This window comes from Bos indicus, chromosome 3 (genome assembly GCF_029378745.1).
Source record: "Bos indicus isolate NIAB-ARS_2022 breed Sahiwal x Tharparkar chromosome 3, NIAB-ARS_B.indTharparkar_mat_pri_1.0, whole genome shotgun sequence".
NCBI classification, from domain to species: Eukaryota; Metazoa; Chordata; class Mammalia; order Artiodactyla; family Bovidae; genus Bos; species Bos indicus.
This window is the reverse complement of record NC_091762.1, coordinates 114,843,749-114,857,585: the sequence shown is the minus strand read 5'-3', so window position 1 is coordinate 114,857,585 and position 13,837 is coordinate 114,843,749. Positions and strand designations below refer to the sequence as shown.

At 54.3% G+C, this 13,837-nt stretch overlaps 1 protein-coding gene across 5 annotated transcripts in view; it reads right to left on the bottom strand.

The window, feature by feature from the left end:
- SH3BP4 (SH3 domain binding protein 4) overlaps positions 1-13,837 on the bottom strand; it is a 98,547-nt gene that overhangs the window by 20,228 nt on the left and 64,482 nt on the right. For 2 of the 5 annotated variants that reach the window (XM_070786932.1, XM_070786934.1), the window contains 2 exons: positions 4,872-4,914; positions 1,759-2,009 (listed from right to left, as the gene is read on the bottom strand). In XM_070786932.1, the coding sequence (XP_070643033.1) occupies positions 1,759-1,876 (118 nt within the window). In that variant the 5' untranslated portion in view covers positions 1,877-2,009; positions 4,872-4,914. Of the gene's footprint in view, positions 1-1,758; positions 2,010-4,871; positions 4,915-9,738; positions 9,804-13,837 lie in introns of all 5 variants that reach the window. The other 3 variants (XM_019957955.2, XM_019957954.2, XM_070786933.1) reach the window with 2 other exon arrangements.

Sequence of the window (13,837 nt, the reverse complement as noted above, 5' to 3'; positions counted from 1 at the left end):
CTGTCTACAATGCGGGAGACCCAGGTCCAATCCCTGGGTTGGGAAGATCCCCTGGAGAAAGAAATGGCAATCCACTCCAGTACTATTGCCTGGAAAATCCCATGGACAGAGGAGCCTGGTAGGTTACAGTCCATGGGGTCGCAAAGAGTCGGACACGACTGAGCGACTTCACTTTCTTTCACTTTCCTGATTCCTTGGGGCTTCACTTCAGGAGATGTAACAGATGTGGGTTCAGTCCTTGGGTCAGGAAGATCCCCTGGAGAAGGACAAGGCAACCCACTCCAGTATTCTTGCTTGGAGAATCCCATGGACAGAGGAGCCTGGCAGGCTACAGTCCATAGGGTTGCAAAGAGTCAGACACAAATGAAGCGACTTAGCACACACGCATGATTCCTTGGCTAGTCTTTTCTTTAGAAGAAAATTTAAAGCGATACTCAGGGCCACAAGAATAAAGCACAGACAGGAAGAGGCAGAAGTTGAGGATTAACGGAAGAGAAAAGGCAGAAACGTGCACATATGTTTACTACATCAGGGTGAAGTGTCATGATTTTATCTGGGAGAGAGCAGTTTAGCTCAAGAAATATTTATTTAGCACTGACTTTGTGCCAGGGACTAACGATATAAAGGTACAGAGAAAGCTTTTGCTGTTGAGCTGTCTGTAGGCAGCACAGTGGATCATTTCAACAGAATTCACCGGCAGAGTCGACTGATGATGGTGGTGATGATGATGACGAAATGTAAGATGCCAGGAACCTCACAGGAGACACACCATGATGGCTAATGAGGGCAGGATGAACTCTAGGAGAAAAATGACCCACCAGCATCCTCTTTAGTGTCTAAGAATAGACTTCACCACCAGCCCAGTTTTATGGAGCTGTTAGGAAAACCCGGACTCAGTGATTAAACCCTGGGTCCACCTCTAAACCTTCCCTGGTGGCTCAGATGGTAAATTGTCTGCCTACAATGTGGGAGACCCGGTTTCGATCCCTGGGTCAGGAATATCCCCTGGAGAAGGAAATGGCAACCCACTCCAGTATTCTTGCCTGGAAAATCCCATGGACGGAGGAGCTTGGTTGGCTACTGTCCATGGGGTCGCAAAGGGTTGGACACGACTGAGCGACTTCACTATCACTATCTATCCACCTCTAAACCAGGGGTGGGCAAACTCTGGCCCCTGGGTTTGTCAGCTGTTTTGTGATCCAGGTGGTGGTTTTCATCAAGTTTTGTTGGAACACAGCTATGCCTACTTGTTTACTCTCTTCTGTGACTGCTTTCTCGGCCCAATCGCAGAGCCGAACAGCTGTGACAGAGGCCATGTGGCCTGCAAGGATTCGAGTACTTACCCTGTGGCCTCCTGCAGAGAAGGCATGCTGACCCCTGTCCCAGACCACCCTTCCCTTCCCCAGTGGCTCTCAGGACCTCATTGGCTCACCACACTCTCCTTCCCCTGGTTCTGTGTTCCACCACGCTCTTGTCTTAATGTCATCAAAACTCACACAAAGAGAAAGAATATTCTTCGTTAAGAAGCTGTTTCATTACTAAGGGGAAAATTCAAAACAACCTCCCCACACATCAAAACCAAACCAAACACGAGGCTGTCGTTCCAGGGCTGAATTTATAACCTGACGAAGTTTAGGCAGCTCAGATTCAGTTATCTTAATGTGAAACCTGGCAGCCTATAAGTAGGAGAGTCTCTGGGTCTTGAGTGCTCATATGCTGCATTTTCTCCCTAAGCCAGTGCTGTTCCCGGGAGCTCACCTTTGACATCATTAAAGCTCGATTCTGAAAACCCTTCGCTGAGGTCAATCAGGGTCCCCTCGGACTTGCACCGCGGGAGGCCGCTGGAGTTGGCAGCCCGGATGCGCTGAGCCGCCATCCTGAAACGCTTTTCCCCGGGCGGATGGGCTAAGGTTTCATATTTCTCCCTCCAGTTATTCCAGTGAGTGCGGAAGCTGCTGTCTCAGGCAACCATGCTGCACGACGGCATCAGCTTGGCAATGTGCTTCTTCCTGTGAGGGGTGGAAGAAAAAGAGAAATTTCCTTGGAGCAAGTGAAAAGACACGGGTTAAAGAGAAAATCAACGGCAAGAGGGAATCCTCGCTCTTCCAGAGGCCGTGCCATTTTTCCTGGCCCAAGAGCACATAGCAGGGCTCAGGCTCCAGCTTCTCTGCCCCTCTTATGCCTGTCTCATGGGTCTCTGGGTGCACACAGTCCCAGCAGTGTTCCCTGGCCTGCTGTGTGCACCCCCTCTTGCTGGGGGGTCATAATGAGGTTTGTGAAATCTGCTCGAGCACCTGGCCAACCCATTCATTATAGCCAAAGAGGAGGACAAAACAGCATCTGTCCCGCTGCTAGTTCCAGGGCTCGGAGAAGGGGGACTAGAGCTCAGTGTGTACAGAAAGTGGCTGGTCCCCTTGACTCCAGCCCGGGGCGGGCCGTGCTTTGCATCTCTGCAGTGGGTGTGAAGGGCCTGCTCCCTGCCCACACACTCCCCTAGATCCTCCCTGGACCCCCGAATAAACACAACACACACGTGACCACCTGTGCATGCAAGGTGTTCTCATGTGACTTCTGCAGACGGAATTCGGTACATTCACTGAGTCACTGTGCTGATAGCACACCGGGAGAGGAAGATTTTGTGGGAAAGAACACAGCTTCCCTTCTGAAGCCTCGGTTTTCCTGGGAAGGGGCACCCAGGTATGTGTATGTGTGTGTGTGTGTGGCAGGGGAGGGGGTAGTGGTTGGAGATGAACAAGGTAACTGACTGTGAGCAGACCCCTCACCAGGGCCAACGGACAGGAAAGGACCATCCAGGAGTCAATTTCAGAGCAGGGAAGGTCACACGCTTTCCCAGAGCAGACCTGGGCCGACGTTGCTCTACCTGGCCACAGGTGACCACAGCACTCAGCTCAGCGGGCAACTGAGGGCAAGCGAATTTCACCCAGTAGAGCCGGGTTCATGAACCCTGGCCGCAGGGCCCCTGTTCCTGGATTGTTCCATCCACAGACAGTAGGAGATGCATTGTTTTAATGCAGGAGGATCACCTTTACTCATGAGCGAGACCTGGAGCCCCAGCACCGCCCTGTGCAGGGATGGACGCCCTGTGCAGAGTGGGCAGGACGGAGCCCGCCCCAGGCTGTGTGTGCAGCAGGCAGACCCAGATTGCATGCGTGCTGTCTGCTGGGGAGGAGCCTGTATTGAGCACCTTACATGAGGTTCGCTTTCATGTTGGTAACATGGGACAGTGAGAGCACCATCCTGATTTGTCTGAAGGAGAGAGAGATAATAACAACGGGAAGGTGCTGAGAACGAGGGGCCGGACCCCGTGACTCCTGGACCCCCCCCTCCCCCGCCTCGGCCTCCATAGCCCCCATCAGCAGCCCCAGTCCTGGCTCTGAGTGACCCGCGGGCAGTGGCTCAAGGGCAGAGTTTGGGCCGTCTGTCTCAAAGGATGCCACATTCCTGCACCTGAGCACCCTGGGGAGAAGGCTGGCTGTGGGCCGAATGCATCTCCTTTGTCAGAGCTCTGACACCCTGCAGGGATATCTGGAGATGAGGAAGGGGTGGGGTGAGGTTAGATGAACCGGGTGGCATCAGTGCCCTTACAGGAGGAGACCCCAGACAGCTTGCCTCTCTCTCTGCTGCCTGCCAGGTGAGGTGAGGACACAGCGGGAAGACAGCCAGGAATGGGGCCCTTAACCCAAGATCTGGGGGTGGGGCACGCATGTGCACAAGGGGCAGGTCAGGAGTGGCAGGCTCCCTTGGAGGACACTTTCCCTAAAAGCAGGCCCAACCTGAGCCCAGACTGTGGTCCCTCCCACCCGTCTCCCATCCTGGAGTCCTGCAGCCCATCTGGAGTTGCCCCATCACACACACACACACACACACACACACACACACACACACACCAGCACTCACAGGCATGCCAGATATTTGAAGGATGATGGGGTGAAGCACCTGGATGGTTTCCCCGATCGAGTGGCTCCCACATGACTTCCATTCCTTCCCTGTGAGGTTATGACTGACCAGGTGCTCAGACCCCCCTGCCCCACGCCCGGGTTCCTCTCTGCAGAGAACTGAGCTGTGCCTCCAGGAGAGAGGACAGTGGCAGGGACCTGGACTGGAAGCAGGAGGGCCTGAAGCCAGTCCCGGGATTCCCTGCCCCCAACCCAGAGCCCACCCTCCAGGTGGGGACACAGCCCCACTTCCCCATCAGCCACGGCGGCCACATGACTGTGCAGAGGCCATCGGAGCCGGACCAGATGACTGGTGACCAGGCCAGAGGCTCTGGCCCGACCAGGCAGCCTAGGGCCCTGAGAAGAGAGGATGTGAAAACATTTCGGATCCAAAAGTCGAAGCCTCATTTCCTGGAGGGAATCAACGCAGAGGATGAAATGGGATTTGTGGGCGGGCAGATCGGTGCAGGAAGAACTCTGTGATGGTTCTGCGCCCATAACCTTCATTTGACAGGTGGGCTTTTTTCAAACTAAGGACAATTTCTACCTGGGATTCCCGGCCTCTTGGGGAGGCAGCAACAGGGAAAGGAGGTGGGGGTTGGTTAAAGCCAGGAGATGCCATCAGCTGTGGAACCTGCCAGCCCTCCCCTCCAGGCCAGGTTGCTCCCAGGACTCACCAGCACAGGGACGGTGCTCGGGGTCACGCTCATAGTCGGACGCACTTCCTGCCCCACACCCCCCAGTCCAACTCCCCCCTGACCCACAGGCTCCCGGTCAGGACTCAGGAACCCCAGCAGCGGTGTGCTCACGGAAACAGGATCCCTGGGGCTTCCCAGGGCAGTTCACCCTGACCAAGCTTTGAGAGATCAAGATGCAAGAGGAGCTGCCCCCACTCCCTGCCTCCCCTTTACTCACTTTTGAAGTATCACTGAGCTGCCGCTCACATCTGGGGAAGCATCTAGCGGAGGGAATAAATAAAAGTGAGGATGGGCTCAGTCATGAGGCCTCACTGCTCCCGAGGACCCCAGGGCCTGCGGGACCGGTGAGGGTCCCCAGAGGCGGGACGGCAGCCCAGAGCAGGGAAAGGGGCCCAGGTTATAAACTGCGAGGAATCAGTGCCAGGCAGAGCAGGGCCTGTGAGTCTGGGGGGCACGGTGGTTGAGCACCGCAGGAGAGGCGGGGCAGGGGCCAGTCTCGGCCCTGGACGCCACGGGAGAGCCACCGAAGCTTTCTGATTCAGAAAGATGACTTTGGCTGCTGATGACACCGCTGGAAGCACCAATGCTGTTTTGTCTTTCAAGACTACTGACACAGTTTAGGAGAAGCCAGGGACAGACGCAAGTGGAATTGGCAACGGAGAGGGGATATCAGGCAAGCCCCACCCCCTCAGAACTCTGCACAGACGCCCATGTCCTCGACAGAGGAGCTGGATGAAGTCTGGATGGGCTTTTACGCAGGGCTGGGAGACTGGTGGCCAAAAAGTCAGCTGAGGCCCAAGATAGGACACAGACGGCTTCGTGGGAGCAGCCAAGAAAAGCAGAGATTTAAGAGCGATCGGATTCCCGCCGCCCCTGCCGCTGCCAAGAAGGCAGTTGATGGGGAACCAGGGCCTCAGGGTGGGCAGAAGAACAAACCACAGAACACCGCTGGGAGCTGGGGAGACTGATTCCCGTTTCTGTTGTGTTATCGATGGCAGATACAACCGTGACCCTGAGCCAGTGCAGGCAGAAAGCGTGCTGGCAGTTACAGTAAGAGATCTGTGGTCCTTGTAAAGCACAGACAGCCCTCTCTGAGGCTGCCGTGCAAGGAACCTGGAAGCCACCAACTGTGGTCCTGACGTCGCCGCCACTTACCAGCCGGAGCTGAGGACTGAGGTCTGATTCCCCAACGACCGGGAGCCTCATTCACAGGAGCATGAACGCGGTCATTCACACCCTTCCTTGGGACCGGGGCCCTTTGGTCCGTGCTGCTCAATGCCCTGTGGAAAGCCTGGAACGGCTACTTTCCTCAGGGCAGGCCTGACATCCACCCCAGACACTAGCCTTCCCCTCGGGGATGTTACTTCACAGCAGAGAAAGAGCCAGGCCGGGCCACGCCTGTTGGGTGTGCTCCTCCCGACCTGACACCGCCAGGGTGAGGGTTCACGGTGAGGCTCTGTAACTCCTCCTCCAGAGATGCCTGGAGGGACCCCACTGCCCCGCCCAGCCGGGAGGGCTCCAGGAGGTGCGGCTGCAAAAAACGCTCCCTGCTTCCCGGCTGGCTGACACTAGAGCTCACTTTATTGCTCCTGGCTGTCAGACCCCCGATTACCGCCCTGGTCCAATCCATGAAAATGAAATGAAATGGAAATGAGCTCGGTCGTGTCCCACTCTTTGCGACCCCATGGACTGTAGCCTGCCAGGCTCCTCTGTCAGTGGGATTCTCCAGGCAAGAATACTGGAGTGGGTTGCCATGCCCTTTCTCCAGAGGATCTTCCCGATCCAAGAATTGGATCCAGCTCTCCTGCATTATGAGGGGATTCTTGACCCTCTGAGCCACCAGGGAAGCCCATGCCCTTAATTTTCTCAAAGGTCCCTCCAGCTCAAACCGCCCCACCCGCACCCCGATGGGTGTGGTTTGCTGCTTTTAAACCATCAAAGGTGGACTCCCCGCCTGGTACTCAGAGCCCCACCGCCGTGCAGCTCCCCTGGGCTCACCTGGGCATCTGGGTTTACTCACCTCCACCCCGCGTGAACCGGGACCACTCGTCCGCCCACCCTGCGTGTCCATTGCACCTTCTGCCCCTGGAGCCCGCTCGCTGCCCTCCCCTGTGTCTCCGGGAAACTGTCTTCTCTCTCCCCACCCTCCTAGGGCTCCACCCTCCTCCCCACGGCCCTGCGAGCTCCAGATGACTCAGGGGCTGGCCTCAGCCCTGCAACCAGCAGAGGAGTTCTGCGCCTCTCTCCTGGAGGAGCCTCCGATTCAAGAGGCCCAAGGTCAAGAGCCACGCCCCGTGAATTAGTCCTTGCTTTATTCAAATAATAATAATAATAATGTGGGGGTAAATGACCTGATGCTCTGATCTGCTTGGCAGTGAGTTCACCAAGGTTCATCAACACTGTATTTTAACCATCTGTTATACTATTCCTAGGACATCCCTGGTGGCTCAGCTGGTAAAGAATCCGCCTGCAATGTGGGAGACCTGGGTTTAATCCCTGAGTCGGGAAGATCCCCTGGAGAAGGGAATGGCTGCCCACTTCAATATTCTGGCCTGGAGAATTTCATGGACTATATAGTCCATGGGGTCACAAAGAGTTGGACATGACTGAGCGACTTTCACTTTTCATACTATTACTATATATTACTATACATTATGCTTTCTCTACTTTTTTTTTCACCATTTCTCTATTTTATTATTTTTTATCATTATTACTTTCCTTATATATTCCTTCTACTATTATCTTATTTATGCATGTGTTTGAAAATGTCCCAAATGAAACATTTTATAAAATTAGGAAACCTCCATCATTCGCCTCTCCAGGAGGGATGTGTCAGGAATGAAGTTATGAATATATGTGTGTATGTGTCTCTTTGAAAGAGAAAACCTCTAAGGAGCGCTAAATACAAATGCCCAGGTGGTCTCACAGCACAGCTGGACATGGCAGGGTTCCCGCTCGGTTGACAAATGACCAAAACTCCAGACGTGGTCACCGGGGGCTCCCCTCAGGGCTAGCGGGCATCCTGTACCTCCCAATCCAAACCCAACTCCGGGTTTGCCCCAAACCTCCTCCCCAAAGTTGCTACCTTTAGTCAACAGGAGAAGGGCTCACTCGACCAGGCCCAAAGCCCCGTGTCCCTCCCCTGGCTCTCCATGGTGGGTGTGCACGGCGTGTGTGCGTGTGTGCCCACACCCCACCCCACCCCCGGCAGCTCCGGCTGAGCTCCCCTCAGCACCTCTGGCCACCATCCCCCTTCAACTCAATACAGTGGTTGGCTCCTTTCCATCAGGTCTAACACGTCCAGCTCTGCCCTCCCGTAATCCACCCCGCCGTCAGCAGTCAGGACTTCCTTCAAAACAGTCAGTTGGGCCTCTGCTCAAAACCCTCCAAAGCTTCTCAGGCCTTCCTTCATGCTCGCAATGCCCTCATGGGCCCTGCTGGCTTTCTGGTCCTTTTCCTGTTCTCTCCCTCCCACCCCAGGGCCTGTGCACATGCTGTTCCCGCATCCTGGGAAGCCCCTGCCAAGTATTTGCCAGGCTGGACCCCTCACTGCAGTCAGGGGTCTGCGACACCCCACTCTACTTTCCTTATCAACACCAGATAAAGCCCATGCTCTTCCGTTTCCAGCCTGATTTCTCTAAGAGAATGTAAGCTCTCTGAGGCCTCTTGGGTTGTGATAAGCCAGTACAGAGCAAGCTCTCAAATATAAATGGGTGAATGAATTCTATTTAAATAAAGAATACAGCGTTGGAGCTCTCTGGCAGGTAAAGAACCTGCCTGACAATGCAGGAGAAGCAGGTTTGATCCCTGGGTCGTGAAGATCCCCTGGAGGGGGAAATGGCAACCCACTCCAGTACTCTTGCCTGGAGGATTCCATGGACGGAGGAGCCTTTCGGGCTATGATCCACGGGGTCGCAACGAGTCGGAAAGAACTGAGCAAGTAAGCACACAACCTGGGCTAGTACCCTGTAAAAGCCCCAAACCCAACAAGGGTTACATGTCTCCCGGCATGTATGTCAAAGTCATAGTCGCTCTGTGTCCGACTCTTTGTGACCCCAGGGACTGTAGCCCACCAGGCTCCTCTGTCCATGGGATTCTCCAGGCAAGAATACTGGAGTGGGTTGCCATTCCCTTCTCCATGGGATCTTCCTGACCCAGGGATCACCCCCACATGGCAGAAGTCAGGTCTCAGAGTCAGGAGGGAGCATTAAAACTTACTAATGTCTGACTCACAATTAATGAGGTTTTCTTTTCTTTAGTATACAGGCCAATTCATTCAGAAAGAAAGGAGCCCGCTGCCAGCTCCCTCCCTGGTTAACTAGGGGGCTGGCCTCTGGATGGCCGACACCTTCGTACAAGGACACAATTATTTACAGATGCTGGTGGCACAGTCAGGAACCCACACACAGCTGCTCAGCTACCCCTGGGGACTCGTCACTCCCAAGATCCTGGAATCCCAGAATACTACTGTGGGGGCCTATGTGCCAACATTCTGCCCGACGAACAATTTAAAAGCGAAACAAACTGGGCTTCCCTGGTGGCTCCATGGTAAAGACTTCGCCTGCCAATGCAGGAGACACAGGTTTAATTCCTGATCAAGAAAGATCCCCTAAGCAGTGGAGCAACTAAGCCCAGAACGACAGAGCCTGGGCTCTAGAGCCTGGGAACTGCAACTGCTGAGCCCACGTGCCTTGTCTACTGAAGTCCCCAAGGCCTAGAGCCTGTGCTCTGCAACAAGAAAAGCCACAGTGAGAAATCTGGGCACCGCAACCAGAGAAAAGCCCATGCAGCAACAAAGACCCAGCACAGCCAAAAAATAAATCAATAAAATAAAATTATACAGAAACGCAACAAAAACCAAGCAGGAAAAAGGACAGAAGCATTTGTGGGGTGGAGACACCCTACAGCCAGGACCCCAGTGTGTGCACCAGCCAAGCCCGGGCCCTCCAGGTGACCCACCCCAGGATAGCACAGGAGGCAGGCGCCGGGCCTGGACCGCTGCTGCGGGAGGCCCCGGGCGCCGAGACGGCCCTCGGCCTCCCCTGGGTGGATTCCGGTCGTGCCTGGTTTTTAAGATGACTCACTCTCCACGTCGGATTTTAATTTCTGGAGTAGGAGTATCATGTGGATTTCATCAGATTTCCTCCGGCTGAAAGAGAAAGCACGAGTTTCAACCGGCTCCGGGGCGCCTCGGTCAGCAGGCTCTGTGGACACACACTTCATCCTGTCTGCCACCGCCCCCCCACCCCCCGACTCTCTGCCCAAGAAAGAGCGTGATCCCGAGGACTAAAGTCAACCAGAGCTACGCTCCCTCCCTCCCCCAGGAGATCCACTTCACTTCCAGCGAGCAGCCAGAAGAAACCCAAAGCCCGGGGCTCCTGAGCCTCTGCGATGCTGCCTCAGAGAGGCCCACACGCCCGGCCAAGGCTGCGGGGAGGAACCTGGCTTTACGGACACCTCCCCGGGATCGAGGAGGAGCCCTGAGGAAGGCGGGCTGGGAGTGACCCAGCGGGCGAGTGTGAGCCCGTCAGCATGCCTGGAAACGTCTACAACAACCTCAATACCCTCTTCCCTCCAACGCCAACAGCCAGAGAGGGAGACGCCAACAGCCAGAGAGGGAGACGCCAACAGCCAGAGAGGGAGACGCCAACAGCCAGAGAGGGAGACGCCAACAGCCAGAGAGGGAGACGCATCACCCAGCCTAAACAGCACCCTATCTTCCTCTGCCTCCTGACCTCCTGACCCTGACCTTGACCGGTCTGGGCAACTGGCCCAAGTGAAAAGGCAGCACGTGACTCGTGCCCCTTTCCAGGTTCTGCTCTCTTGGCTGGGAACGCATGGGCTCCAGTTAGGAGAGCTCCGTCCTGCACAGGGAAATCTGAGCCTTCCCGCCACCTTCAGAACCTTTCTGTGTCCTGGATCCACCTGGAGCAGAGATGAAGGACCATGATGCTGCCCTCTGGTGTGGCCTGGAGAAGGGCCGCCTCCTTTCGGGGTAAAGCCCACGGTCCCATCAGAGAATCAGGACCATGGGGAACCCAGCTGCTTTTTCCAGTGTCTGTCTGCGATGTATTTTGCTTTGGTTCAACGAGGACCTTAACATAGGAGATAAGTATTGGGAGGTATCAGAGCACCCCACAGCCGGCTGTCTGTGCGGAGTAATGAGGTTCGTGGGCAGAATCATCGTTCTGGCCCCTGGGCACCTCCTGAGCAGGGGACCACATCTCCTGGGTGAACAGCTGCTGAGAGCTCCACCTGCTTCTTGGAACAGGCTCTGTGTACACTGGGCTGGCAATGTGTCCATGTTCAAGGCCTAACTCTGTTCACCCAAAGCTGGTGATCAAGTTCAACCCCCCATGGTCTCTACGTGGTGCACAGGAGGGACCCCGCCATTGTGGGCACCACTTCTCAACTGCTGCTTTTATGGTGCCAAGTGTGATGGCTGGAAGGACCCAGCCTAAGGACCCAGCGTTTCACCTAGTGCTCAGTCGTGTCCGACTCTTTGTGACCCCAGGGACTGTAGCCCACCAGGCTCCTCTGTCCCTGGGATTTTCCAAGCAAGAATACTGGAGTGGGTTGCCATTTCCTCCTCCAGGGGATCCTCCTGGCCCAGGGATCAAGCCTGTGCCTCCTGCATTGGCAGGCGGATTCTTTACCACTGAGCTATGGGGGAAGCCCCAGTGTTTTCATTGGCCAATGACAAAATAAGAAAATCTGAGTCTGGAGAATTGCGGGGTCGTGGGCGATGGTCAGGGTGGGGCCAAGAGCCCTCCACTGCCTCTGCGTGGCCTGAGCTTCTCACTCCGTGGCCTCCTGCCTCCAGCCTCCAGGATGCCCAGCTGTGGAATTTTTCTTTGGGGCGGGCTGGACCAATCCCACCATTTCCTTGAGTCAAAACAACAATCTCAATCCCTTCAGGGGCTCCTACAGTCTGTAGAAGACAATCGACACCTGGCTTGTCTTTCCAGACCCTCTATACACTAAGCCACCCTCCATGTCCGTATCACACTCGCCTTTGTCAGCCCTGAGCTCACCAAGCAGTGACCGATTCTCCCACTTGGCTCTAAACGTCCCTTGACCACCTTGAAATCTCAAGCTTCCATCTCTCTTTCCACCCCATGGACTTAAAAGACCCAAGAGGGCTCCCAATTTCTGCTCTGTTAAAACCTACCCATCTGAGAGGACCCTCGTCATATGGTGCTTTTGAAGACAGAATTCCACCTTTTCTCTGAGCTCTCTTGGGCTTTATCCATCATCTTGTCTGGGCACTTACTGCTTTCACTCTGGGCATCAGAGCTGTAATCCTGCACACGATTTCATAGTTTCCAGACAGCTACCCTCATGTCCTCTCAGAAGCCAACTGAATACCTGGCTCCTCTGTAATCATCCAGCACCAAGCACATGGGCCTGGCCCCAGCTGGGGTTTGGTCCATCTGCTGAACAAACAAATGCTTCATTCAAACATTCGTTCAGCATCACGGTGCATCGGGGGACCAGCAAAGACACAAGCAGATGGAGATGCAGTCTCTTCCCTTGACTGCTCCTCACTTAGCTGGCGCGACAACGTGCATGAAACTGACACCGAGGGGAGGGGAGGGCTGAGGTCTGCCCCACGCCTTCTGAGCCTGCACAGGACGAGAAGCCTACATGCCTTGGATTGCCCAGCACACTGTGTGTGCCACACGGACACCCTCTACCCGCCCGCCCTCCTGCGCCATCACCCCACTGCTGATGACAGCAGGGAGTTCAAAGATGGCCAGATCTGTGCATGTCGAGTGCTCCCCAGGCATGGGGTTTAGCCAGTCTGGTGGGGTGGGGTTGCCCCCACCGAGTCACATGGGAAGAGCTGCGGCAGACAGGCTGGGAAATAAAATCTTGTGATCAGCCCAGACTAAAAAAACTTCCCCACTCTGGTCCCCAGCCAGTGACAAGAAAGAAAAGGCATGATTATCTCTGAAGATGTTATAACAGAGATGAGAAGAGAGGCCCATTCACTTGATGGGCTGGAAGGAGGGAGACTCAGATTCTTGACTCTCATCTGACACAGTCAATCAAACCGCAAAACATCAGCACTGGGAGGACTTGTGGTTTCCAAGCATTAGTCTCTGATTTACTGTTTTCCTTTAAAAAAAAAAAATCAAATTATTTAACACTTCTCTTTAAACCAACCTACTTTCTAACAACGTAAGCTCATTCAAAAAAGTTATTTTAAAGGCAGCTTTCTATAGCTTTAAAAAGGAAGTTTCTAGTTTTTTTTTCCTTAAAAAAAAAAACAAAAACTCTTCCTTAGACTGATAAATCTTTTCTAGTATATATTAACTTAAAACATTTTTTAAAAGTTCATCTTAGCTACCACTTTGGGAGACAGAAGAGTAGCTGGTGGTACTCATTTTACAGATGAGGAAACTGAGGCTTGTTTGGTTTTGATTGAAAGAGGTTTTCCCTGGGGTTCACATCTGAGACTCATGAAAATACCAAATTCAGACAAGCTTGCTTGCCTGGGAAGGCATCATCTAAGGCTTCATGCTACTCCTGAATTTATGGATGATTCTCATTAATGACAGACACGTGCCACATCTGAGGTTCAAGTTCAAGTGAAGACGGGAGGACTGCAGAAACCAAAGGGATGGGGGTGGGAGGACGGTGATGCGTAGGCAGAGAACAGAGCCACACCCACCAGGAGGCATCACTGAAAACAACCAGCAAATACAGTGCGTGGCCGGCACTAACCCCACAGAGCCTGCCGCTGAGCCTGGGAAGAGAGCGATGCTCGAGGACGGACTCGTGAGGACAAGGAGCTTACTGCTGCCCCTCAGCCAGGCCCTCCCCAGCATCAAAGGGAACTGTGTCAGTTTCATCCACCCGTTTATCAAAGACCCAGCATCTGGCATAGTAAGCAACAGATGAAACTCAAGGAATAAATGAATTTTTTTACAGAAAACCTACCGTGTCCATGGCTAGTTGAGATATCCTGGGCAATAAACCAAGCACCAATCTCGACACTTCATCAGTATTTGTTAAGGGAAGGAGAGAGGACAGGACTCTTATTCCTGCTCCCGTTCCACTGCCCCTCAGCCTCTCTGTCCTGAGGAGAGCAAAGCTGCCGGCCCAGCGACCTCCGCACAGCACTGTTTGAGTGAGACAGGAGTGCTGCTGTGTTCAGCCGCTCGCTCAGCGTGTCCG